The sequence below is a fragment of the Python bivittatus genome, unplaced genomic scaffold, assembly GCF_059951505.1.
Source record: "Python bivittatus isolate LINGU-HERP-01145 unplaced genomic scaffold, Pbiv_v1 ctg000330_np1212, whole genome shotgun sequence".
Lineage (NCBI taxonomy): Eukaryota > Metazoa > Chordata > Lepidosauria > Squamata > Pythonidae > Python > Python bivittatus.
Genome location: NW_028277058.1, coordinates 17,709,691 through 17,734,216, shown reverse-complemented (window position 1 = coordinate 17,734,216; position 24,526 = coordinate 17,709,691). Strand labels below are relative to the sequence as shown.

Here is a 24,526-nt window from a genome sequence, read left to right as displayed (position 1 = left end):
GTGCATTATCAATTTTCTTTTTAAAATCAGTGCTCCTTCCATGTCATTTTAACAATGATTCCATTTTCTGCATGTTGCTTTTCCAGTGTATAGGACAGTGGGTGCAATAAAACATTGAATAATATGTAAGAGAGAGGTAGGTAGATGGGGGGGAGAGAGGGAGAAGGAGAGGGAGAGGGAGGGAGAGACTTTATTAGAGTCATAGACCAGTTTAACAACAGGAAAAAAGCAAAGTGTGAGATAGCAAGTAAAAACTATAGTAAAACCCAATAGTTATAAAGCAAGTGTGGTTAAGGTGTGACATATTTTACAAAAAACAAAACTTAGTCATATTAAGAGGAATAAAATCAAACTGATCAGATAGTAGCAATTGTAAATAAATGGATCTGGTGGCCTTGAAATCTGACTAGATGGAGTCCTATTAACTGCAACCAAGCATCTTTGTAATGAAAGCAATATGAAAGAACATGGGTTGGTGTTTCAGGAACTTCACCACAGAGGTACAGTCTCTGTTCAAATGGAACACCCTGAAGAACAGCTGTTGAGATGACATTAAATCTCGCCAGATTAGGGTTCTTCTGAATTTGGGAATTGTTATTTGGCTTAGATATCTAGCTGGCTTGAAAAAAGGCAGATGACTGCCCAAGAAAGGGTATGGCAACCATGTCTGATTGGGCTCCCAAATCCTTGGCCTGCTGTGTAAAGGTTGCCTCTGCACATTCATATCCTATCAACAGGATTGCATTAGGTGAGAAACCATAGCTGTTCAATTTCTCCTACAGTGTCCTACTCCAAGATGAAATAAACTCATCACTTAAAATTATAGGTGTTAAGCCCATGGGGGGGAGGGGGCAAGTAACTTTAACTAATAAGAGTAGATGCATGTCCAAATATGGATTTCAATTATGGCATAAGACCATGTCAACCACATATGTTTATTTACAGAGATAATTTTAATAATTCTTTTAGTTTAATAATTTACAGATATAATTTTAATAATTCTTTTAGTTCAAACTATAAAATGGATCAAAACTTGCAACCACGTTGAGGGAAAAACCAAAACCAGAAACCAAAGATTCTGGGTTAGTAAAGATATAGTTGAAATCTATGATTTACTTAAAAGAGAGGAAGGAAGGAAATGAAAATTAGGACTCAAAGATTGGTTGGTGAAAAGGTTGGGATGGGAGTGAAGATAATCTGAATAAACCAAGTTACAGAATTAGTGAAGTAGAGAATTTGGGAGAGTACCATATTTTTCCATCTATAAGGTGCCCCCATGTATAAAATGACCCCCACTTTTCCAACCCAAAATTAAGAAATCAATATTTTAAAGATAAAGCAGAACACATTTTTATTTAGTAATTAGGTAACATTTACCTGATACACTCAGTGGGAGGAGGTCCAAACTGTCTCTCTGCAGCTCTATTTCCATGCTGTTTTGCATAACTTTCAATCACGAGTGAAACTGCCAATAGCTTGTCTCTGCAAACAGACTTCCTCCAATTGGTTTGTTCAGCATCAGCTGATGTCAGTTACATAAGGCTTGTGATTGGAGGAAGCCTGTTTGCAGAGACAAGGTATGGGCAGTTTCGCAACCGTGTGGTTCTCTCCTCAGCTTACTTCCTTGCATAAGACGCCCTTCAATTTTTAGTGTAACGATTTTAGAAAAAAGTATCGTCTTATAGACAGAAAAATATGGTAATTGAAGGTAGACCACTACTACACTAGTGACAAATACTAAAATCTGAAGAAAAAGTTGGGATACAAGTTGCAATGGATACAGGCTAGAAGACAAATTGATATGTATTGTAAGGAAACTGTCTGGAATATTTGATTATTTTTATTCACCATTATAGTGAAATGTTAAAAAATTTCCTTGAGGCGGAAAAATGGCTGTCTTGGAGTGGGGAATAGCTTTACTAAAAAGAATTATTTTCTTTAAATAACCTTGTTTATCAACTAGTAACTAGTATCAAAGTCTGCATTTTTGCACAGTCTATTTAACTGAAGCAGATGTGAAATGCCTGTATTTGTGGATATCCAACTGTTGGCAGCAATGAAGTCCAAAGAAAGAGACTCTCCAGGTAAATGATTTGCTTTCCTTTTCTTCCTCCTACAGCTCAGGTAGCAACTCCTGACATTACTGAACAGATATTCAGGAAAAGTGAAATGTGTGGTACAGAGAGAACTCTGGAAAAATAAACGGAAGAGCCATGGAAAAAGGACATCTGCCTTACAGCAAAGTCAAATTTACTGGCCTCTCTGCCCCAAGATGTAACAACGGTTCTCCAAAGTTTCAAGCAGAAGTCTCCCTTAGCCATCGAAGATCAGTGGCATAGAAAGCATTTGCTCTCCCATGCATGAAATCTACACTCCTGTAGCCTGCAAGCAACCCAAGTAGCAAATTGCCCGAGAGGAGTAGCACATAAAAGAACAGTGAGCGCTAACAATCAGTTCAGATCTTTACATAGGGTTTTTATTTTCTTTTTTTCAGTTATTCACTTGTTCATTATGGATATGCTTTCTAAACTGTCCCACATATACATGGGGATTCTAGACATTATTAGATGCTAAAATAGGCCTGGAATAGCAATTAATAAGTAAGGAAAAATAATAAATATCTACTTAAACACAACATAATAACGGTGTGTTTGTCTTTATACAATGTTAATATTCAGTGTAAACTGCAAACATTTGTCAAGTCAAAACTGCTTATTGAGGCAAGAACTTTGCTGTGATTCAGATCATCTTTGGAACATGAACAGCACCTTGAGCTAAAAAGTGATTGTCAAAAGTTATATAGCTAATATCTGCAAGTAAAAACAAACTCCCCAAAAAGTCATTGCCCCAGACATGTAACAGCATTTCAAATTAAAAAAAAAAAAAAGACATAACTATTGCAATGGCTAACATAGAAATGGTTATTGCATATCTCACTATTGCTTAGAACATTTCACTAAGATAAGAACATGTTTACAAAGTTGAATATGGAAGTAAAAAGAATTCAGCTCAATTCTATGGGCCACGAACCAGAGACAATTTAGAGGACAGTATTTCCATGTTGTTTTCAACAGCAAGCTCCCTGTCTCCCAGGGATTCTCTAGCAAGTGATTTTGGAAATTAGGAGTATTTCAAATTAATAACAACAATAACAACAACAACAACAACATCTGGCTGACTTGTGCAACCAACCATAATAATAATAATAGCCATTTTACAGCAATTCTCTGGATTGTGATCATAGTTTTCCTTTATATCCTGGTCCAGTAGCAGTTCAGTCTTATTTGCATACAGGTATAGAAATATATGAGCCATGTACAATATTTTAAATTTGCACTCATGCTATTTAAATATTGGTAATTGTGAAACAGACATATTCAAACCAGAGGCAAAGCAAGGCACAATTAAATATCAGCCAGTCTGGTTCCATCAAATTGAGTAAGATCAGCTGAAATTTAAAAGTAGCCTTTCTTTTCTTTTTCAAACAAAAGGATGCAATGAACAAGCTAGTTTAATCAATCCTGTATGGAGCCACCTGCAAATCTGAAACTTTCTAAGGCTTTATCGTTTCCTTTCTCTCTACCCAAAAGAAATAGTTGTTTTTCTAGGGTCACATGAGCTAATTCATATAACTGTATTTAAAGACATTCCCCTTTCCCCTTGTTTTTTGTGCCTATAGAATTCATGCATTAATCTAAATCAGAGGTTGGTGATGTATGCTCCTCCAGATGTTGCTGAACCCCAATTATCAGCCTTAGCAATTTGGCCAATGATATAGAACAATGGAAGTTGCAGTCTGATCATTTCTGGAGGGCTATAATTTAAATGCCCTACCTTTTTGGCAGATCCCAAATGAATGCATAATCACTGTTTTTGATCAAAAATTATATGCACCTGTAAAAAATGGTACAATTATGTCCCAAAGAGAGGAAAATTTAGATGACTGATTCACTTGTTTCTCAGTCAATTGTCAATACAAAAATTTTCAGACAAACCACATACCTTAAAAGTGCCACTACAAAAAATCATCTCAGGCACTGTATAGCTCACTCTTCAATATATCCAAAAACAGTAATTGCAAAGTAACTATGCCCACAAATCAGCCAAAGTTTGACTGAAATAATTAATTTAACTCTATAAATTAAGTTGATTAAGATCATTCAGTCAAGTTTAATTCAGATTGTTGATTCCATTCAAGAAAGGAACACCCAATTTTATTTGACACATTGAATTGCTTCAGTGATTCAAAGATTCAATTAGAAGGGGTAATTTTATCAAAATGCCTTCGAACTGAACCTTCAGCTTGAAAATTCAAGCAGCCTTACTGATTTGCAATCAGTCCAGCTTCAATCTTTGACTTCAAGAAATAGGCAAGGATTTTCTGGAGATGGAACGTTGCACACATACATTGGAGACTTGCCTCTTCTTTCCTCACAAATTTTAGAGATTGTTGTGCTCATCAAAGGGAATGTGTAGTTTCTATGAAGAGATTCCTGAATTCATTTTCACTGCAAGCCAATTTATCAATGAACAGCTAATCAGCATAGAGTGAGACATTATCTTATTAATCAGAGCTTTGCCATCATTTTCCAGTCCTGTGTAATGGCTGAATTGAGTAGGTGTGATGATCATATGCATTCCAACAGACATAGTAAGCAAATCAGATGAATGATTGCAGACTATATTTAGAAAATAATTGGTTTGATTGGGACTGAAAGTTCACATAGCCTCTGGAGACAGGACAGTTTTGAGCATATAGGAACTTAAATATTACTGATTCAGCTAATCAATCCATTGTTTGCCTGAAGGTTGGCCCATGCCAGAGATTTGCAACTTCAGGCAGCTATCACCAAACCATGGTCATGTAATTCTATCCCTGTGCTATTCCTCTTTGGTCTGCTGCCTTTTTACTTCCCAATCTGCTTGAATGATGGTGCAACAGAGCTTATTTGTGTGCCTGATCTGCTCTCTGTCGAAGGTGTGTAAATTCAGTCCAGAGGAGGAAGCACTGAATGGCCAGTAGCAAAATGCTTCTCATATGAATATCTTTCTCTCATACAATATTCTAATTTTCTTCACTCTACACCCACTTATTTGACACACATAAATGGTGGTGAAATTCAGTTTGTTCTCTGTATTTGACTGCCACTTCCTGTATCCAGGGAAATAAAAATTCAGCAATAATAAAATGGTTTGTGTTGAAAGTACAACAAGACACTTTGACGTTATCTGCTATCATGTTGCCAGACTGGTAGGCCTCAAAAGAAGAAACAATCACGATGCAATTTATAATATTCATCTCAAGAGTGATAATACTCACTAATGGCCATTATATTATTGTCCTACTCAAATGCACAACTCACATGCCGTTTGAGTAGAACAGGTTCAAATCTTCCAGCACAGGAAAGATGGGAGGCCATATTGTGGAGGTAGAAGTGGCATGAAGGCTACAATAAATGAAGAGGCTTAAGGAGAACTGGTTTAAATGCTTTACGGAATTGGTTTGCAGCCTTTTAGATTCCAGACATGGGATAAGTTTTTGGTATGCGAGTTTAGGATTCTCACATCTCAAGCATTCTCCATTACAATGAATATCCAAGCAACAAAATGGCATTTGTCTCTTAACATTCTTTGCTTCTGTGGCTTTTTAATACTCCAGGTGCATATTCAGCTCAAACATACATAGAAACAAATAAAAATCTAAAACACATTTTGTTCAGAATTTATCATTCCATCACACTTTTTTTTTTTTTAAAGACAGTTGCTTATACATGTCTTGCAGAAATTAAAATATGTGTGGTGGTATTCCAGGCCACCCTGAGGCAGGGCTTTAAAGCAATGTGGTAAAATATTGCAATGTTCACTTTTAATAAATTCCTAATTGAAGTAAGACTGGAAGAAAATGGAAAAAACAATCAAGTACTCTGCAGAAAAACATCATCATTTTCATCTATTACAAATACATTTTATCAAACCCCCGCACACACTGATGCACACACAAACATTTCCAGCAGACATGAATAATGACAACTACATCTTGATAAAAGAAGGCTTGCAAAGAATTAGGCAACTTCATTCTTTTTTGGACTTAACATATTTTCAGCTTTTTATATCATTTCAATACATCCATGTAGATTGGTGCTTAATGCCTTTACATCTTACACATTCCAGGAAAACATACTCATTGTCTATGATACCCAGGAGGAAGAGATGTGCTTGGAAGGGAATTGTACAGAAGAATCTTGTTTGCTCTGCATACAGCAAGACCTTTGGACCCCAGCCATTGTGACTAATTTTAGGGGTGAATAATTAGGGGAAAAATGAGGAGGTGTGTGCCACTTGCCATACTGTGCTCATATTTAGTCAGTTTCCTTAGGTATGTCTGAGTAGAATGAGAGGATTATGTTGCCCGGAAGATGACTATAGAATATTTTCACGTATGCATAAAATGCTATTATCAGTTATTCATAAGGCATACAATAAGCTATTGCAGTATGTGCCTACTCATGCCTGTGGCTGCCCACACCCATGGGATGGTGGTGTGAATAGAAAAAAATCCAACTACCATCATCTGCAGATAATTCCAGAAATTACTAGCCAGAGAAACTTCCTGGAAATGAGTCTAGAAAAATCCGTGGGCACTTGAAGTATAGTATCCTATAGACGGCATGGTCAACTTAAATAAGAGTATTGATGATCTTGCTGTTTGGAGGGAGAAATCAATGGACATGAGTATGTTTAGTGATAAGCCATACTTGTGGTTTACTGTTTGTTCTAGATGCACCTACTCTGAGGAAGTAGTACTGAATACTGGACCTAACAGTAAGCAAACAGAAATGGCCACCACACGAAGCTGATTTGCAGCAAATCATTAGTGTATTTATTATTATTATGACTAGACCTTTCCTACTAGGAGGAGAAGAAGGTGTGAGGATGGGATTGGTTTCGTCTCTACTGCTAAGCTAACATGCTTAGTTTTCCATTTTATGGACCTAGATAAATTGGAGGAAAGTTCCTTTTGTTGCTTCGTCTCAGGCAGTAAATGTCTTTACTTGATCTTGGCCATAATTGGAAAGGAAACAACAGTTCTGTAATGTACAAATTATCATTAATGAAAGGCCAATGTGAGGTGAGCTGAATAGTCTGGGCCATGAATGTACATGCTATGGTTACAGTTAACAAACCAGAAGGGCTTTTAGTCTCACTTCTTACATGGTTTTAATATAGAAGTGGCTGCAAAACTGGGTAAATAAAAACTGGTTTATTTAAACCGCACAAAAAAAAAACCCCATCCACAGAGGAATACTTTGTTATATGGGGATGGCTTTCTAACTTCACTTAACTCATATTTTTAAAGTGGTCTTTTTACATTAAGCTTAGGAGTTCCAAAATCTAAGTTTGTCATAGGGTATAGGATCATTACAGTATATAGGCAAACTGATGCCTCAAAGGCTGCATTTGTTCATGGAGCTCATATTTCACAGTTCCTGGAGCACCCTCTTATCTCAGCTATTGAAAATCAGTAGCATGATTTTCTATTATTTTGAGATGGTTAACAGACACAACTGTACTCTAAGGTTTAAATTAGATTTAACATAAAAAATAAAAATATCATAATTTTCCTCCCATTTTTGGAAAAAAAATGTCCCTGTCATGCTTTGACATAGAGCTATATCCACTTTGCATCCTTCTCCTTTTCTTTCTCCTCCTGCCTACTGTGCCTCCATTTTTTTTGTGTGTTTCTTCGAGTCATTGTTGACTCCTGGCGACTGCCTGGACAAATCCCTGCTGTTTTATTGGCAAGATTTTTTGGAAGTGGTTTGCCATTGCCTGCTTTCTAGGGCTGAGACAGAGTAACTTGGCCAAAGGTCACCCAGCTGGCTTTGTGCCTAAGGCAGGACTAGAACTCACAATCTCCCAGTTTCTAGCCTGGTGCCTTAACCACTACACTGACTCTATACCGTTCCCTTCACCCCCACCCCCACCCTGAATGTTAAGTGTAGCTCTGACAATCAAAAGGTTGCAAACCACAGAGAAATCATAAAGCCAAAACCTAGAAGAAAATGCTTCTAAAAATTCAGGACAAAGACCATTCAATCACAAGAAACTGTGCCACGTTTAGATTTTGTCACCAGCAATAACACAAAGCTTAACCCATCTAAAGTAAGTCAACATTAAATATACATACAGGATTTTATCATATAGAAAGCAATACAGAACATGTTTCCTTCTTGTCAGTATAACAGGATTGGTTTATGTTATAGGCAACTTTTGTATTTTAATTTCTTAATATACAAACTTGCTCTAGAATACTAATAGTTCAGCTAATTAATTTCACTTGCTCAGGTCCCCATAAAGTGAACTGCCAGTATTTTAAATGCCAGAGGCCTTGAAAATGGCAATAGTTCATGGCACATATTTTCAATTTTAATTGTAAGCTAACAAAAATGTTACAACAGCAAATCAGATAAAGTAAGGCACTTACTAAAGCAAGCCAGCAAGAATAGGAAGGAAGGAAGGAAGGAAGGAAGGAAGGAAGGAAGGAAGGAAGGAAGGAAGGAAGGAAGGAGACTGGGGTAAATGTGTCACCACACATTTTTGTTGTTAAAAAAAAAAGCAAACAACTTGAAGTGTTACTATTTCTAATCTGCTTGAAAATATGCCAAAATACCAATTATATATTTTCTAGATATAAGAAAATAGGTTTTAAATGTGAAAACATTCTGCTTTGCTGAAAGCAGGTTGCCTATATGATACATAAACAGAGCATACATATTTTATGAATCCAAACCCTTAATTTTCATTTTGAAGACATCTGTGGTAAAATGTCCAACTGAGAGCAGTTTGTACCTTCTTTTCCACACTTATGTAATCAACAAATGCATTTTGCTATATTTGTTAAGACTTTTTTTCCCCTTAAGGACTTCGTATTTATCTGAGCTCTTGTCACTCATTACTCATGCATAGAAGGCATCACCCCATTCACAAGAGGGACAGCATTCTTAGGCCTGCCCAGAATGTGTTTCCTGACCTCACCTAGAGAGGCCCACATGCAGGCATGGTGATCCATGCATGAATGGGCAACTGTGGGCCACATGCACCCACCCAATACCCCTGTGATGGCTTTGAAAACCCCTGGGAAAGGATAGGGTTGAAATGTTTTGGAATTGTTTCTGTTTTGTGGGAGGTTTGGGAGAGGATAAGGGGCAAATGGGAGCTTTAAGCCTTGCAGAGATTTTCAGGCCAAATAAAAAAGATTGCCTACTTTGAAGTCATCTTCATGCAAGCAGAAGTTTTCATGGTGTTTTTAACTTAGCCTGGATACCAAATTGTCTCTCTGTTCTAATCATATGGACATTACATGGAATCTACATGCAAGTTTAAGATTTCATTCTGGAAAATAAAAGTGCTCATCTATAGGCAATCCTAGGTAGAACCAACCTGACACAAGGTCCAGGAATGTCACCACTCCTGAGTAATTGCTTACACTTATACATGGGCAACATTGACAACAATGTGCATCCTGTATACCATATGTACTTAATGGACAATTGCTTTGCATAGGATGAAAATCTATAATTACCATTATGTAAAAATAAGACAGCATGCATGCATAAAAGCCCTTTAAATCCTTGAGTATGTCCCACAGAGATCCTTCAAAAGTTGGGGCTGAATTACACTTTTTATTGTGACAGGAAGAAAATATTAAATGCATGATGAGTTCCCATGTGTATTTAACTAATTCTAATTCTAATTTGACTGAAATTTAATGCAATCAAAATTGTTTGCCCCCTTCTCTTTCTTTATCCTGGCCCCAACAGCTGAAACATAAATATAGCTCTCAGTGTTCCCCACAACTGTACAACCTTGATAGAAGCAATTGCACAAGTTCTATGGCACTCAGCCCTATTCAGGCATACAAATGAATATAAGAAATTTGGCCTTTGGGCATGAGCAAATAAGTCTGAAAGTACTTCTCAGGCAGTTCCTTGAATGTAAGTAATACCTTTCTGCTAACAAGAACCTTGAAAAGCAGAGTTCTGGATGACACAAAAAGTTCTATTTATCCTGAAGTGAATAGAAGTAGAATATTCTTTCGGACTTGCTGCTGAACCCAGCAAGATCTATGCTTGTAAACCCCATGCTCGTATAACTACTTATATAGTGACTATGGTGAAGCTATGAGTTAACAACTGAGTTGCTTTTAGAGAATGTTATTGAATTGACCAAAAAAAAAAAAAAAAGTGGTCTGACTTTAACTCCTAAACAGAAATCAAGTTAATATCTCATCTCAAATGTGGCTTTAGTGGAAGGGCTGTTCAAATTAATTTCTAGCAGACTTTTCTTGTAGGATAACAGAATTCATTGTATAGTAGATTATAGCAGCTGAGTAGTTGAATAAATGGAAAGAGGAATTATACTGTAGAAGAAAAACTTCTTTATTCTACCTTCTCAATTCATTTTGTTAGTGAGCTGATACTAGGATGTAACCTGTACTGATAAAATACAGCTTCTCCATGAACCAAAATTTATTTCCTGTTTCCTCTGTTCCTATTCTGGTTAGAAACCTGTAATTAAAAGCTTAAAAAGCAGAGTACGGAGACTGTACTGTGCTTTATGGCATTTGAATTAAGCAGTTTGCATTGTAGATGTCAAGTATTAAGCTGCAGCTTATTTGTGGATCATTTAAGGAAGATCTTTTATAGCTAGGGTGTGTGTGTGTGTGTATGCGCGCGCGCACATGTGTGTGCCTTCAGTCAGTGTTGACTCCTGGTGACTGCCTGGACAAGTCCCTGCAATTTTCTTGGCAAGATTTCAGAAGTGGCTTGGTATTGCCTGCTTCCTAGAGCTGAGTGAGAGTGACTAGCCCAAGATCACCCAGCTGGCTTTGTGCTTCAGGTGGGACTAGAACTCATGGTCTCCCAGTTTCTAGTCTGATGCCTTAACCACTACACCAAACTGGCTCTCTATAGAGAGGATGGATTCTCTATAAATAGCTGAGTTACTGCTTTCTGAGCAAAGTATAATGTCATAATGTAGCAAGAAGTAAACCGAACATCAGTGATAGTTGAATGTCTGAGATCCCTTTAAAATGATGTTCCATGGGAAAAAAGTATATAAGATAATCAACATGGACTGCATGTGCATTTCACCACTTGCAGTGCAATGTTGATTATCTTGCTTTATATCACCAATGTACTGTTAGATGAAACTCTATCAACTTGGAACATGCACATCTTTGAGAGGGGTTTGAATGATGAAGATTTTGAATGACGTGACCCTTGAAAGTACCTTCACAAGGGTCAAAGGGTTCTCTATTTCTAATTAATGCAGTGGAGTGGTTGCTTTGTTTTGTAACAGCACAATTGCAAGAAATGTGCAGAAGCCACTGCCTGAGATTTATATTGCCCAAATAAGGAAGATTGGCACCATCTCAACTCTTCATCTGAGGTACGGGATCAGTCATAATCCACAATCATGGGATCCACAATCCCTGCTATCACTGGTGCCCTGTTAACAAGGAAAGAAACTGTAACAGGAGAAGGGTCTGCCAGATGGAGTTCAAATATGAGGATCTGATCAGATCTGGGCACTGATCAACTAGTTTGAATTTTCAGACTGGAGATCTTTGGGGTCTTTATACCAAAATTCGGCCCAGGCAGGACCACTGTTCCAGAGTAGGCTAGTCCAGAACTGGATCTCACTGATTAGAATTATTTGTTCTTCAGATAACCATCTACCAAGATGAAAGAAAGAAAGAAAGAAAGAAAGAAAGAAAGAAAGAAAGAAAGAAAGAAAGAAAGAAAGAAAGAAAGAAAGAAAGAAAGAAAGTTCTACTGCTTTATGAGCCCTTCCAGATTCTTCTACTTCTAAAGATGGGGAAAAAAGGTTATAGTAGAGATGGCCAGTTGGTGATCCACAGATCTGATACAGTCTCTCTCCTGATTTTTTGTTCTGGTCCCTGATATCCCTGTGAATGTTTCAGGCTATATGGTCTACAGCAGGAAAGCACCAAATCCTTGTTGACAGCAACTTTATTAACAGGTATCAGTTTGTGTGGCAAGGATTTCACACCCATGTCTTGAAAAAAAGAGTGATCACCAAGGGCAGAGTATTTAATAAAGGAGCCTGTTTCAATAAGTGTGAATACAAACAGAGTGAAGTGATGATCACAAGGCAATAGGTTGTTCAAAAGTTATACCCTGATGCTAACATCTGTGCCAGCATATCTAGCTACAATATACAATGATGAGACAACCCATCCTAAGTATTATTTCCAGATCTTAAGATCTGGTTGTACATATTTAAATGTCTAACGTTTTACAGCGGAGGAAAAAAAAACCCATTTATCCGCTATAATGAAAACATTATTGCATTCAGCAATAAAACTTACCATTTTCATATGTCTTTAAATGCCACATAGTAAAAGTTTGATCAGAGATAACAGACCCATTTGGATCTACCAAAAATGCATTATAAAAACAGTGATACATTTTTGTGCGCGTTTTACCCAAGTAGCTATTAAGAGTTACTCCATTTTTACTTTCGTATTTAAACTCATAGTTGTACATTATTTCCTTCTAGTGGACAGTTAAAACAAAAACAAATCAAACCACCTCTCCCCCACAAAAAGAGATCAGTAGACATGAATATTTTATCAATGGAGTCGTTTTCTTCCTTTACTGTAGTAGCACTTTTTTTTTTTTTGCATTAGAAATTTGTTTGGACAAGAACTTTTGTTACTGGAAGACCCTACTGTCACAGCACTGCCCTGTTTGGGGTTATGTTTAAGCAACTCATATCAAATTCTACAGGAGCCCTAGCATACATGATACCAAAATAAAACATCATGCCAAATCCTGCTCCATCCAACATAGAGCAGAATAAACAATAGATCTTTGAAAGACTCCAGCGTAATCCTCCTTTCTCACACCACACAATTGATTGTTCCCTTGTTGCAATTAATGTGTCTACCTGGACAGGTGTAGGTTGCCTGAAGGCAAGATGCAGAAAAGTTGAGTCTAGCTGTGAATAGCTAGACATTTTAACAGAAGTCAGTTACAGCAGCAATACAGCTGTCACCAGGGCAGGGTGATGGAAGAGGAAAAGGTTATAATGAAGTTCTGGGAAGACTCTTTCTGTACCCTTCTCTCTCTTTAGAGGGGACAGAACAGGGATTTAATTTACTGTGTTTTATAATACATGTATTTTTGCAAATGGCTATTGCCATTTGGTATCGTGACTGATTATAATTACTACAAAACATCTGGCCTGTAATTTGAACATTATAAATATGCATATTTATGTTAAATATTTGTTTCTCTTTCTGAAGGACTGTCTTGCAGTTTGCTGGATCTGTTGAGAACTTCTTCACTCTCTTTGTGGGTCAAAGGCTCCACTTCCTTGGAATCCGCATTCTTTAAGGCGTTCTGCCTTTCATCTTCTAATTTCTTCTCTTTTGCCAAAAGTCTGTAATTGATTGCATTTCCAATGAACAGCCAAATGCTTGAAACAACAACAATTATACCACAGACAAAATACATATATTTGTAGTCTTTGGTTATGTCCACAAGCAAACCTGAAAGATTAAAAAAAGAAAGTAACCTCAGATAACATAGAAGATAAGTTTCTGTTTTTAACAACTGGAAAGAAGGTGTGAACAGTATGTTCAGGAGCAGAAAATGGTTCTTGATGTTTCAAGCATAAGAATTTCTCCTTCAAAAATATGTTTCTGTTTTTATATGCATATATCCATGTATAGTGAAACACAGGACTGAGAAGATGGGATCCATGTATTGCAAGCATGCCATCATGTTTGAAAGTAGCTGCTCCCTAAGAAAAGTTCTGTAAGAAAGAACTTTCATAATAAGAACTGTTATAACTGCACTGCCTTCAAGTGCACCTAAGTACAGTGATGAGTAGAATATATATCTAGAGTATATAATATTTTAAAATACAAATTAGGCTGTTTTATCAATGAATGATCCTTGACTTGAACTGAAAGGTTGCATTTATGTGTGATGGGTTAGAGTAAGAGAAGAAGGAAGGAAGGAAGGAAGGAAGGAAGGAAGGAAGGAAGGAAGGAAGGAAGGAAGGAAGGAAGGAAGGAAGGAAGGATCAAGTTCCTCTTAAAAAAGATATATCAGTTATGCCCAATCCATCTGAGTGGATGGCTGAGTGAAAAGAGGAAGTAGGAGGAAGAGAAACATCTGTGCTGCCCTGTGGATTTCTTTTGGATGCCACAGGAGCAGAGAAAAGGTAATGTGGTATACATCATTCTGCCACCAGTGATGAGTATGTCATTGGCTGGGCATTGTGTGGGAAGTTGCCATTGCCATTCTGCTGCAGCCTGGGGGCACTGGACAACAAGGATGCAGTTGGATTCAGAACTACTGTAAGACTTCAAATATAACCCAACAATATGATGGCTCAATATGATGGCTTAGTATTATAGGGTCACTAAAAGCCACTGCAGTGATAAGATGTGTTTACCTTCTATCTGCCACAGTCAGAATGGATTCATCGATCAATAACTGATGGTATCAATTAATTCCCCAAAGACTTTCCAAATTAGCTTGGTTTTTAATAGCTTAAGGAAAGCCAACAGTGTTACAAGTAAAGAAAATAATGGGTGGTGTTCTACTCAATGCAGAGTTCTCATACTTTTAATAAAGCTCTTTGCCAGAAAGGGAAGAGTGAATGTAAGAAAAGATGAGTAGAAAGTCGAAGCAGAGCATAGAAACATAGGAAGATGCCTTATTCTAATGTTGTCTAACCTTTACTCTAATTAGTACAATATTACCTACAATGACCAGCAACAGCTCTCCAGAGTTACAGGCAGGAGTTTTTGCAGCTTTGTCTAGATACCAAAGACCTAACAAGAGACCTCTCCATGCATAGCATATCCTCTACCACTGAGGTATGACGGAAGAAGTTGGGAACTTTTATTAATACATTTGAAGTATTACTGAGAAATCCAAAAAAAAAAAAAACACAAACGCAATCCCCTAGAAATTCAGTAGGCTTACTCAGTCCAATGAATTCAATAGGTTTGATTTCTAAATCAAACTGCAGCTTTGACATGTTTGAGGGACTGATCATTGTTAAATGTCCACATTGTGGATTCACTCCACTAGGTGGCACACCGAGAGCTTGTGTAATGAATTTCTACTCAAAGGAAAATCTCCCCAGCACTATGGCAATTAATTAGAAGTGCTTTTTCAATGCAAATATGCTTAGTCTTTGCTTTACTGAAGTATTATATTATCAAAAACGAAATAGAGACTAGGGAAAATTAAAGATTTAATTTTTGTCCCTTGCATCAATGACAAAAATGGTATCTTCTAAGTACGTGGTAGATTGATTCTGTCTATACACAGTTGACAGTAATCTCACATATGCCACATATTTAATAATGGTAAGACAAATGAAGAAGAATCCAAGATGCAGCAGATCAAAATAATGAAGAATAGCAAGGGGATTTGATAAATCCTATCTGGCATTTAAAAAAGTAGTGAGGATTTGGAGGGCATCCAAAGAGATCAAACCCATGCCTTGCCCAATGAGTACATCTGTCCACTCATAGTAAATATATGAACTAAATAAATCTGTGCACTCAAGGTTCTAGACACTTAGTTGCACTTGCACAGATGTATGGACTACATTGTTGCAAAAAGATTTCCAGACATTAATATGCATACAAACAGGAGAAATGTGGGGTGAACTATTGGGTGCAACCCCACTTCTGGCTTATATACAGATTTAAGGCATGAACATTTAAAAAAAAAAAATTGTTTACATTAACTCTCTGATGGACTTGTCATCACCTTTATTTAAATAATGATAAACACTGCTTATAGTCTGCTGTCCTCTTGTCTGTCTGTCTGCCTGCAAGTACTACCTGGTCATTGTTAGAACAGCTAATGTTTCATTAAATGGGCATTTGCTTTAGTCAACAAGTGACTAGAATTCTGGGAGTTGCAGGCCCAACAAATATGAAGGCACCAGATTGGGGAAGGCTGACTAGAGTCTTCATAGTAGAGTCTTGAGAACTGGGTGGTGTGTAAATATGTGTAAATAAACAATAAATAGTAAACCATACATGCTAACGGTATTTTAAAAATGTCTTATACTCATGTATAGCCCAAGAACAAGAAGAAAGTCAGAAGTCTTAATTCTTGAAAGGTAGATGGGTAGAGGTATTACACCTCACTGGGGAGAACTATGTACCTTGAGTTCTTTGCAGGCAAGGCAAAAAATAATTCTTACTAATAATAGTAATAATAACAAGGAGGGAAGGAGGTACAACTGGTTTGATATGAAGGAAAAGAGACCCTTTTTTAATGAGAAGGAGCAATCAACTGAAAAGTAGGATCTATTGGAAGGAGGACAGGCACAGGGAATATGTTGGACATTCTAAAATATAGTAACTGTTTAGACTGACCGAAGGAATGAATAGATAAAGAAAGATATTGCTAGAGGTTGAGTCCAGGAAGCAGTAGGCTTGGAATGGAATGGGCTGGGAACAAAATTGCATATCCTGGGCTGAAGTAACTAATCAATCTTTGGAGTACATATTCTTATTATACAAATAGTGTAACATATCGAATGCACCATCATCATTCCCTTCATTATCCCCATACTACTTACCTCCCATAGGCGGGCCTAAAAGAACAGGGCAGCACTCCACAATTGTGACCAGTCCTACCGCACTGGAGAATCTTGAAGCACCAACAAGATCCATCAATGTCTCAAAAAGGACACTGCTAACCATTCCAAATGCAAGTCCAAAAAGTACAGCGTACACAACCAGGCCTGTATAGGTTTCAGCCAATGGGCACAGGATGTGGCAGACCCCATTGTACAAAACAGCAAAACTAAAGAAATACTGGATTTTGGGCCGGATGTATTTGGAGTTTGCAATTAAGCCCATTGATGGCCTGGCAAACATATCCACAAACGCTAGGATAGAGAGTAAAAAAGCGGCTGAATATTCATCAATTCCTTTGTGCTTGGCGTAAGGAGCTAAGAACACAATTGGGGCAAAGAAGCCAAGAAACATGATAACATTTCCAGACAAATAAATCAGAAAGCCCCTGTGTTTGAAGAGGGATAAATCTAAGTATTTGTTGATGGTTTGCCAGACTGATTTCTTGTCGTTCTTGTGCAAAGCAGGATCTCCATTTCCCTTTTCCACATCTTTTTTGATGGCCTGCACAGGTCTTGGCGCAACAGGCCTCATAAGTGACCCAGCCACACAGCAATTTAAAAGAAGCCCTCCCAGAATGAGGAAACTTCCCTTCCAACCAAAAGCATTAAAAAGAAATTGATTGAGGGGTGCCAGAGTACTTAGAAACACTGGACTTCCAGCCATGGCCAGTCCATTAGCAATGGGACGCTTTTTATAAAAATATTTGCCAATCATCGTCAAGGCAGGTTGCAAGTTGAAAGCCAAACCCAAGCCTAAAAGAAGAGCAGGGAAGAAAAAAAAAAAAGAGCATTACTGCATTTAACACACTGCAAAAGTCCTCTCTAATCAATCAAAATTGATTGCCTCTCCCATCTCCCCTTGCCCAAATGTGAAAATGCCGCCCTGTAATTCAGAAGAAAGATCTTTCAAAAGAGCCATTGGCATGGTAAATAAATGCAAACAGGCATCACCTCCCACATGCTTTAATGTCACCGATATGCCACACTACATTTCACTCACTCACTCATTTTCTTCTATGGTGATGCCATAAAAGCAAAAGCTTTAGCAATGGGCAATCCGTGCTAGAGACAACAGAATGACAAAGGAACAATGATAACCAGACCTTGAGGACACTGTTTGTATATTTTACTGTGTTACCATCCATTTTGCTCTTGGTTCATTTCACAGAAGTTATTAAATGTCACCTTTTCTATAAAAAGGGGAGATTTTAGAAGTCTAAACCCTCTGCCCTAAACCCTAAAGTAAAGCTTTATCATTTACTTAGGAATAGGAACACATAAAATAAGCTCCAAATAATTAATACACACGGGCTATTACACAGCAAATGCGACCCTTGGTTTTCACTATGAGGTCTGGAAATACACAGGTATTTTTTCTATGCAGATACAAGGCCCAAGCATGCAAGCAGTCCATTCACCCCACACATTCTTATATAACATTAGACATAGGAACACAGGGGAACCCATTTTCCCCCTATTCTACCACCCTCTGTTATTAAAGGCAATTTGTACACACACACACGCTAGTGGTTGCAATAATGAAACACTGCAAGTGCTTTGTTTTGTCTCAGGTATGTGCTAATAACATGCCCTGTCATTTCCTAAGCCAACTTCATTTTTCAATTCTAACTGTTGTAGCCACTCAGCACAGTTGTTATAGATCTTTCAGTGGATAGAACAGTGGGCCAAAATGGGTTCCGCATTGACTTAATCTGTATACCTCCTACAGGGCTTCAGACAACCAAGTCACTATGGCTGGAGCTGGCATGTGCAGGCTAAACAGCTGAGTGTCTGTGCTGCAAGAATTGCTAAAAAAGGCAATCAATTTAATCTGAATCTTGGAGCTGATTTTGATCCAACTTGGCTGAACTGTGTATTTGGAATGAAATAAAAATTATGACTATAATGTCCAAGATATCACTCATCAATTGGTCAAACAATCATCATAGGTGGACCAGTAACTGTTGCATACATAAGTCTGGAAAACAGGTTGCTCCAACCTTCCAGAAAGTAGCTGATCAGCCAAAAAAAGCCACCAATAATTTTTTTAATATGATTATAAAGCTATCGATGCTTTCAACTTTGAGAATTCAGTGAAAAGGAAATTCAATTAACAGGGACCATACAGTATGTCTTATATTTGGATTTCAGTACATTGTTTCATTGCATCTAAGGCTGCTTTACATCTTTTCAGTTAGTACTGCCTGTTCTTCAAACTCCCCAATATGCCACTTTAAGAATAAACCCATAACTTGGTAAAGAGCAAAGGGGTTTTTGGCATATTATCTAAACTATGACTTCTTTGTAAGGATACCTGCAAAGTAGAATAATGAGAAGCTAAAAGAATCTGTATAAAATTGCAAGTCAATGAATGTGATAAATACTGTCAGGAACCAATCAATTATTCTCCTGTAATTACAAAGCATTGCAGAAAGAATTATGCAAAAACCACAACATCCTAAGTTTAAGGAAGGAAGGAATAAATCAGATACAGATATCCAAAGATGCCTGCTCAAGGAGAACATTGGGAAAAACAAATGGAAGGATATTGTTATATTACCTCCAATTACACCGACACATATGTAAAGTTGCAAAACGCTGTTGCAGAATGAAGAGGCAATCATTCCAAATGAAGCCAGCATCCCCCCAGCAATCATGATTGGCCTACTGCCATATTTGTTCACCAAAATACTGCTTACAGGGCCTGTGGATAGGAAAAACAAAAACAAAAATTTAGCTATTTTCTTAAGATTAAAATACGAACAAGGATCTTTTCAGTGACTGAAAGACTTTATGCTTAGTACACAAAATGCTGAGCATATGTTCATTAATATCACCTGTATTTATACAACATCAGACAAGTAATATGCCCCACAGAAGAGCCCAAGCATATACTATATACTGGATATACTATGGCAACCCAATTTATGTAGACTTGAGCCTTGTATGCAGCAGGGTGAAGCAATTGAATACATAAAGCACTATGAGATATGTGTCTGTGGCCACCTTCCCTCCTCTAGTGCCATGGTAGAGGTGTTATACTGAACACTCAGAGAAGTGTTCTGTCAAAGACCTCACTGTCTATCAGGGATAATAAGACTTTCGCTGGTGTGCCACATTGCCTCTCTTCCCATTGCACAGGGTTGAATGCAATTAGCTGTAGACCCCCCTCCTCCTCCTCTTCCTCCTCCTCCTCTGTTCTTCTCTTGCCATTCTTTCTGCCCAGAAGGGTGACTTACAACTAGGTGTGGATGCTTAACTTAAGGCAAGGTGTCTGAATCGAAGAGGCATTGACTCGAGTGGCATGTAAATTTGGATTTGCTTTAGGTAGCACAATGGCTCAGGATGGCATAGAATGAATCTTTCTCCATTTGCTCCTTCAGTGGTCTGCCTGAGTGGTTCCTTCTTCAGGCAAAGGAGTGATAAACAGACCCAGCTGCATCTCAATATACAGATTGGCAAAATAAGCTTAGTTATTTCTGCACATAAAACCATGCTGACTGGCATGAAGAATGCACAGCTGAAATGGGTGTGCTAAATATCCAGACTGGCCTATGGTCAGACACATCTGGAAAACTTTTCCCACCATATTCTGTTATCTCAGTATTATCTGTCTCAGCTTTGTATGCATTACATTAAGTTACTATCCATACAAAAAGAAGAAACGAATTGAAATCAAAGCAGTGTAACATTTAAAGCTAGCCCTGAAAATGACTCCAGAATAAAGTGAAATGTCAAAGACGACATTTGATTTTACAGAAAACCCATTGGCGTGTTATCTAAGGTATGAGCTTTACATTAATCTCTCCCTTTCTAGACAAACAGCCACCTTAATATTTCCACTATAGGAATTTAAGTAAATTGTACTATAGTTTGTGCTAACAGAAGGTCCTTCTTTATGATGCAGGTTGACCATTCCTGAATTTTAAACTCTTCTTTAAGGGTACTATGGACACTACTCCATGGGCCAAATGCTCCTTGGAATGCTCATAAAGAATTAGCAGAATCTTCCCAATGCATTTTTTAATCGCTTTTTGGCCTTTTGGCTAAGATCAAGTGCAGTATCTGTTTTTATCAGTTTAATATACTTTTTCAGACAAACTATCATGTTTGGTTGTCTCATGAAAGCAAAATCCCTGGTTTAATAAACTATAGTGTGAATGGACTATTTGCTAGTATAAGCAATCACTTTGCTCCAGTTTTACTCTACCTTTCAATCAAACAGGTAAACAAATCAGAATACATAATCTGAACTGGACATTACAGCTAAAATAAGTAAAGAATCCAGATTGTCAGCTAGTGATTTCAAAATGGAGTTTGATCCTGCCTTTTTGGATGCACTAATCCATAATTCCAAGTACTGACATTAAGACAAGTGATCATATTGATTGTTGCCCCACTAGGAAAGAGAAAAGCACAAAGTCCATAAATTAAATGGATTGTTTAGGATGACAGTAAGGAGAGTTGCTGTAGCATGAAAATGGCAGTTTGGTACATGACACAGAACCATATATATTATACATTTTGGACAAAGTTGTCATTGATACTCTGCCATGTGGGACACTCCAGTTATTATGGCACTAGGAAGCAATAACTGAGAATAGAATAGGCTGTGTGAATTAGCACAGTGCTTGTTCATAACATGGTTTCTAAAGCCAAAATTCCTGGCTTAATACCCAAGCATTGTCACAGGTTGAAACATTCAAAGCAGCTTTGCAATGTTAAGAGGTTCTTAAGGCAACCTGGTTTCAGTGACGTTGATCATTTTTATCACACAAGGAAATACTTTCACTATCAGGTGCAGTGTGGCCACAGGATGAAGCCATAGGATGGTAGGTTGGAGGTCTCTCCCTCAAACCCTCTGGGTCTTCAGACCCTGCCTTTGCTTTCAGCCCTGGGTAGCAACTTGGTAGTTCTCCTGGCTTCCAAAGCAGTACCTCAGGTAACTCACAGCATATGTATGAGAGAGGTTTCCCACACCTGCTGCCTTTCTGGCAAATAAATAGGTAAAAATGAAAATGAAACAATTGCTATAGTGCCACCTCTTGGCTTTCTGACTAGAGGTATCAAACTTTCTCCCAAAACATAAAGAAATCAAACTATTTCAAAAATGAAAAAAAAATACATACAACTTGTTTTTAACAAACATGTTAAAATTATATATACAGAGCTGCAGGATTTGGATCAAGACTATAGAGTTGTCCAATTTACAATCTATAACAGCTGGCAAATTGGGCAAAGAAATATTTGTGACTGGATTTTGCACTCTAGAGCTAATGAAATGTGTTCCTCTTCTTTTTCAAGAAATGTTGAATGCAAGATACTTTTTTTCCCATCAAGATATTAGTTCTGCTATTATTCACCATTTATACATTATTTGAACTGTTTGAATTTTGTGGGTTATACTCCCAAAATATGGAGTGGAATAGAAGCATAGTGAAGAGGCTCAGCTCTTCACAGTGAAGTTATTCTGGAGCAAAGTCTTCTAAAACATAACAGGTGCCTAGAGGCCATATGCACATGTGACACTTGATCTCTGTTCTTCCAGATGTTTTTAGATTATCTTAATTAAAATAAGCATGCTGAAAGCAAAGCAGAAGCTTCTCCAATGATCTTTATTTGTAACAATGCTTCTGAATCCCTCACAGACCCATAAGTACAAATGAACTTATTTGTAACTACAAACCAATGCTGTGTTTAATTAAATTAAAGGGTGAAAGAACATCCTAGCATACTACATAGGAAGGCAAAAGACCATTTCACTTTTTGTCAGTGGCTGATTTGTGAATAGTTTTGCCACCACATGAATAGGCAAGCCTGTAGCAGCCATTTTGTGAGGTCACATGATCCACTCTCAGCATTCTTAACATGCACCAGCTACTTGGTCAGTTTTTGTACTGTAGCCTAAAAATTTCCTTTAAGATGCACAGGGATACAGAACTTCTGAGTCAGGAGCTCCTGTCCTGCTGATGAATCACAGGAAACTTGGTGATGCAATAGTATTTTCATAAATTTTCAAACTGTTTTTCTACTTTATGTAGAAAATTGCTGGTGGGGTTAAAAATTAGAATTAAAGTGTTTTACCTTATGGAAGCTGTTTGTTTCCATTCACAGTCTTCAAATGCCTGCAAACTTCAAAATCATGCAAAAATTGCAGTTTAAATAATTGGCCATTCTGCAGTCAAATTTTGGAGGCCATACATGGGGTATTGAAGAAATCACCCTTACAATAGGAAATCATCACAGGTGTTTCTGGGACAGCAAATTTGAAATATTAAATGAGTCCCCCCCACCCCCACTCTCTCTCTTTCTCTCTCAAGATTAGAGAGATTGAGAAAGAAAGAGGAATATTACTATTTTACTGATCATATAAACCATATTTTCCAACAGGGGTTTGCAGGTGTGATTGCACTACAATTGTCATCATCCCCAGCTGTCATCAACCACCTATAGGGCTGATGGAGCTTCAAAAATGATGAATATGTGTCCAGATAATTGCGTTTGCAAAAAATTGTGCATCTTCTTTAAGAGTTTAAAATTATGCTACAATCTTACGCCTAGTTGTCAAATACATAAAGTCATGTACATTTATATTATGAACATGTAGTCAAGCTTATAATTACTATGCACAAATGCAATTGCACATTTAACAATTTCTATTATTTGTTAAAAGGTAACTATAATGGTGTAGTCTGCCTCTTTATATAAGCTAACTTTTATTCTTTGGAAGAATCGTGCCATTCTCTGCCTTTGACATGTCCAGTCAACAACCTTGCTTTGAAATAAGAGGCAGATTTATTGGTCTTCACTTGACCCCAATTGCCCAAACTGCTTGAATAACTCCTAGACATTAATTTCATTTTATTCATTTAATAAATTTTCATTTGATGGGACTCATTTTTGATGCCAAAGAACCCATGTAATGATGCATGAGTAAGTATATGTCTGTAAGAAAAAAGGGAAATAGAAGATACAGGGAATTAATAGCGGTTCAACATGGTGGTAGTGATCAAATTATATGTTTGAAAAGATGGGGAGGCATAATCAAACCCTCAAGCCCCATCAAATGCTTGCTATCAATTTTAGGGAAATCATCCTATTTCTAGCCCTGTAGCCAGGAGCTAAGAAGGTTAGGAGATTAAGTTTAGCTGTTAATTCAACGAATGTGTGCTGCTGCAAAATTAAATATGTGACTACTCAGGACAGTTTTCAGAAGAGTCTAAAGGAAAAATATGTCAAGTAATAAAATCCCCTAGTGCTTTCTCTTCAAAAGTGGCAATCCAAGTCTGGCTGAAGATATTTTGCTGCCAGAGGCAAAGTAAAAGAGAGGCATGAGGCTGACCAGCTGAAAAGAGAACTTCTTTAAGACTAGGAATGGAACAGTGTCTTCCTTAGCATCTAAGAGAGGAAGCTAGTAGCAGTGGCCCTAGGTTTCTGAAGATCCTGGTAAAGTGAATCATTTGGGAGCCCTTGCTTTCCTTATAAAAGTATATGTGTATGTACATACATGAACGCACATGCTGTTTTTTCTACACAATTCTGTAAGCACTGGAATATCCCTAGAAATACAAATTCTGAAGACAACTAATTGTGTTCTGATCCTCACAGTTGTCCAGGAAATGACAGTTGTATTGATTCACTTAAAGATATGGAACAAAGAGTTTTCCATCATCCATAGAGCAGTTCTGGGACATGATGTGGCTTCCTCTAAAATATAAAGGAAATGCTTTGATGCTATCTTAACAAAGCTTGTGTGCAGGGCTGGCTGAGAAAGCATTCCCTCTGCAGTGAACAAAGAACTAAAAAGGTTGAACTA

At 37.5% G+C, this 24,526-nt stretch overlaps 1 protein-coding gene and 1 pseudogene across 4 annotated transcripts in view; one reads left to right on the top strand and one right to left on the bottom strand.

Moving 5' to 3' along the window:
- Positions 1 to 2,454: 2,454 nt before the first annotated feature.
- The window catches only part of SLC16A7 (solute carrier family 16 member 7), a 119,998-nt gene continuing 97,926 nt past the window's right edge, over positions 2,455 to 24,526 (bottom strand). For all 4 annotated transcript variants that reach the window (XM_007424521.4, XM_025164279.2, XM_088141771.1 and 1 more), the window contains exons 3-5: positions 19,271 to 19,414; positions 16,651 to 17,463; positions 2,455 to 13,579 (exon numbers count right to left, since the gene is read on the bottom strand). In XM_007424521.4, the coding sequence (XP_007424583.1) occupies positions 13,308 to 13,579; positions 16,651 to 17,463; positions 19,271 to 19,414 (1,229 nt within the window). In that variant the 3' untranslated portion in view covers positions 2,455 to 13,307. The remainder of the gene's footprint in view (positions 13,580 to 16,650; positions 17,464 to 19,270; positions 19,415 to 24,526) is intronic.
- LOC112540227 (U2 spliceosomal RNA) lies at positions 20,737 to 20,937 on the top strand (annotated as a pseudogene).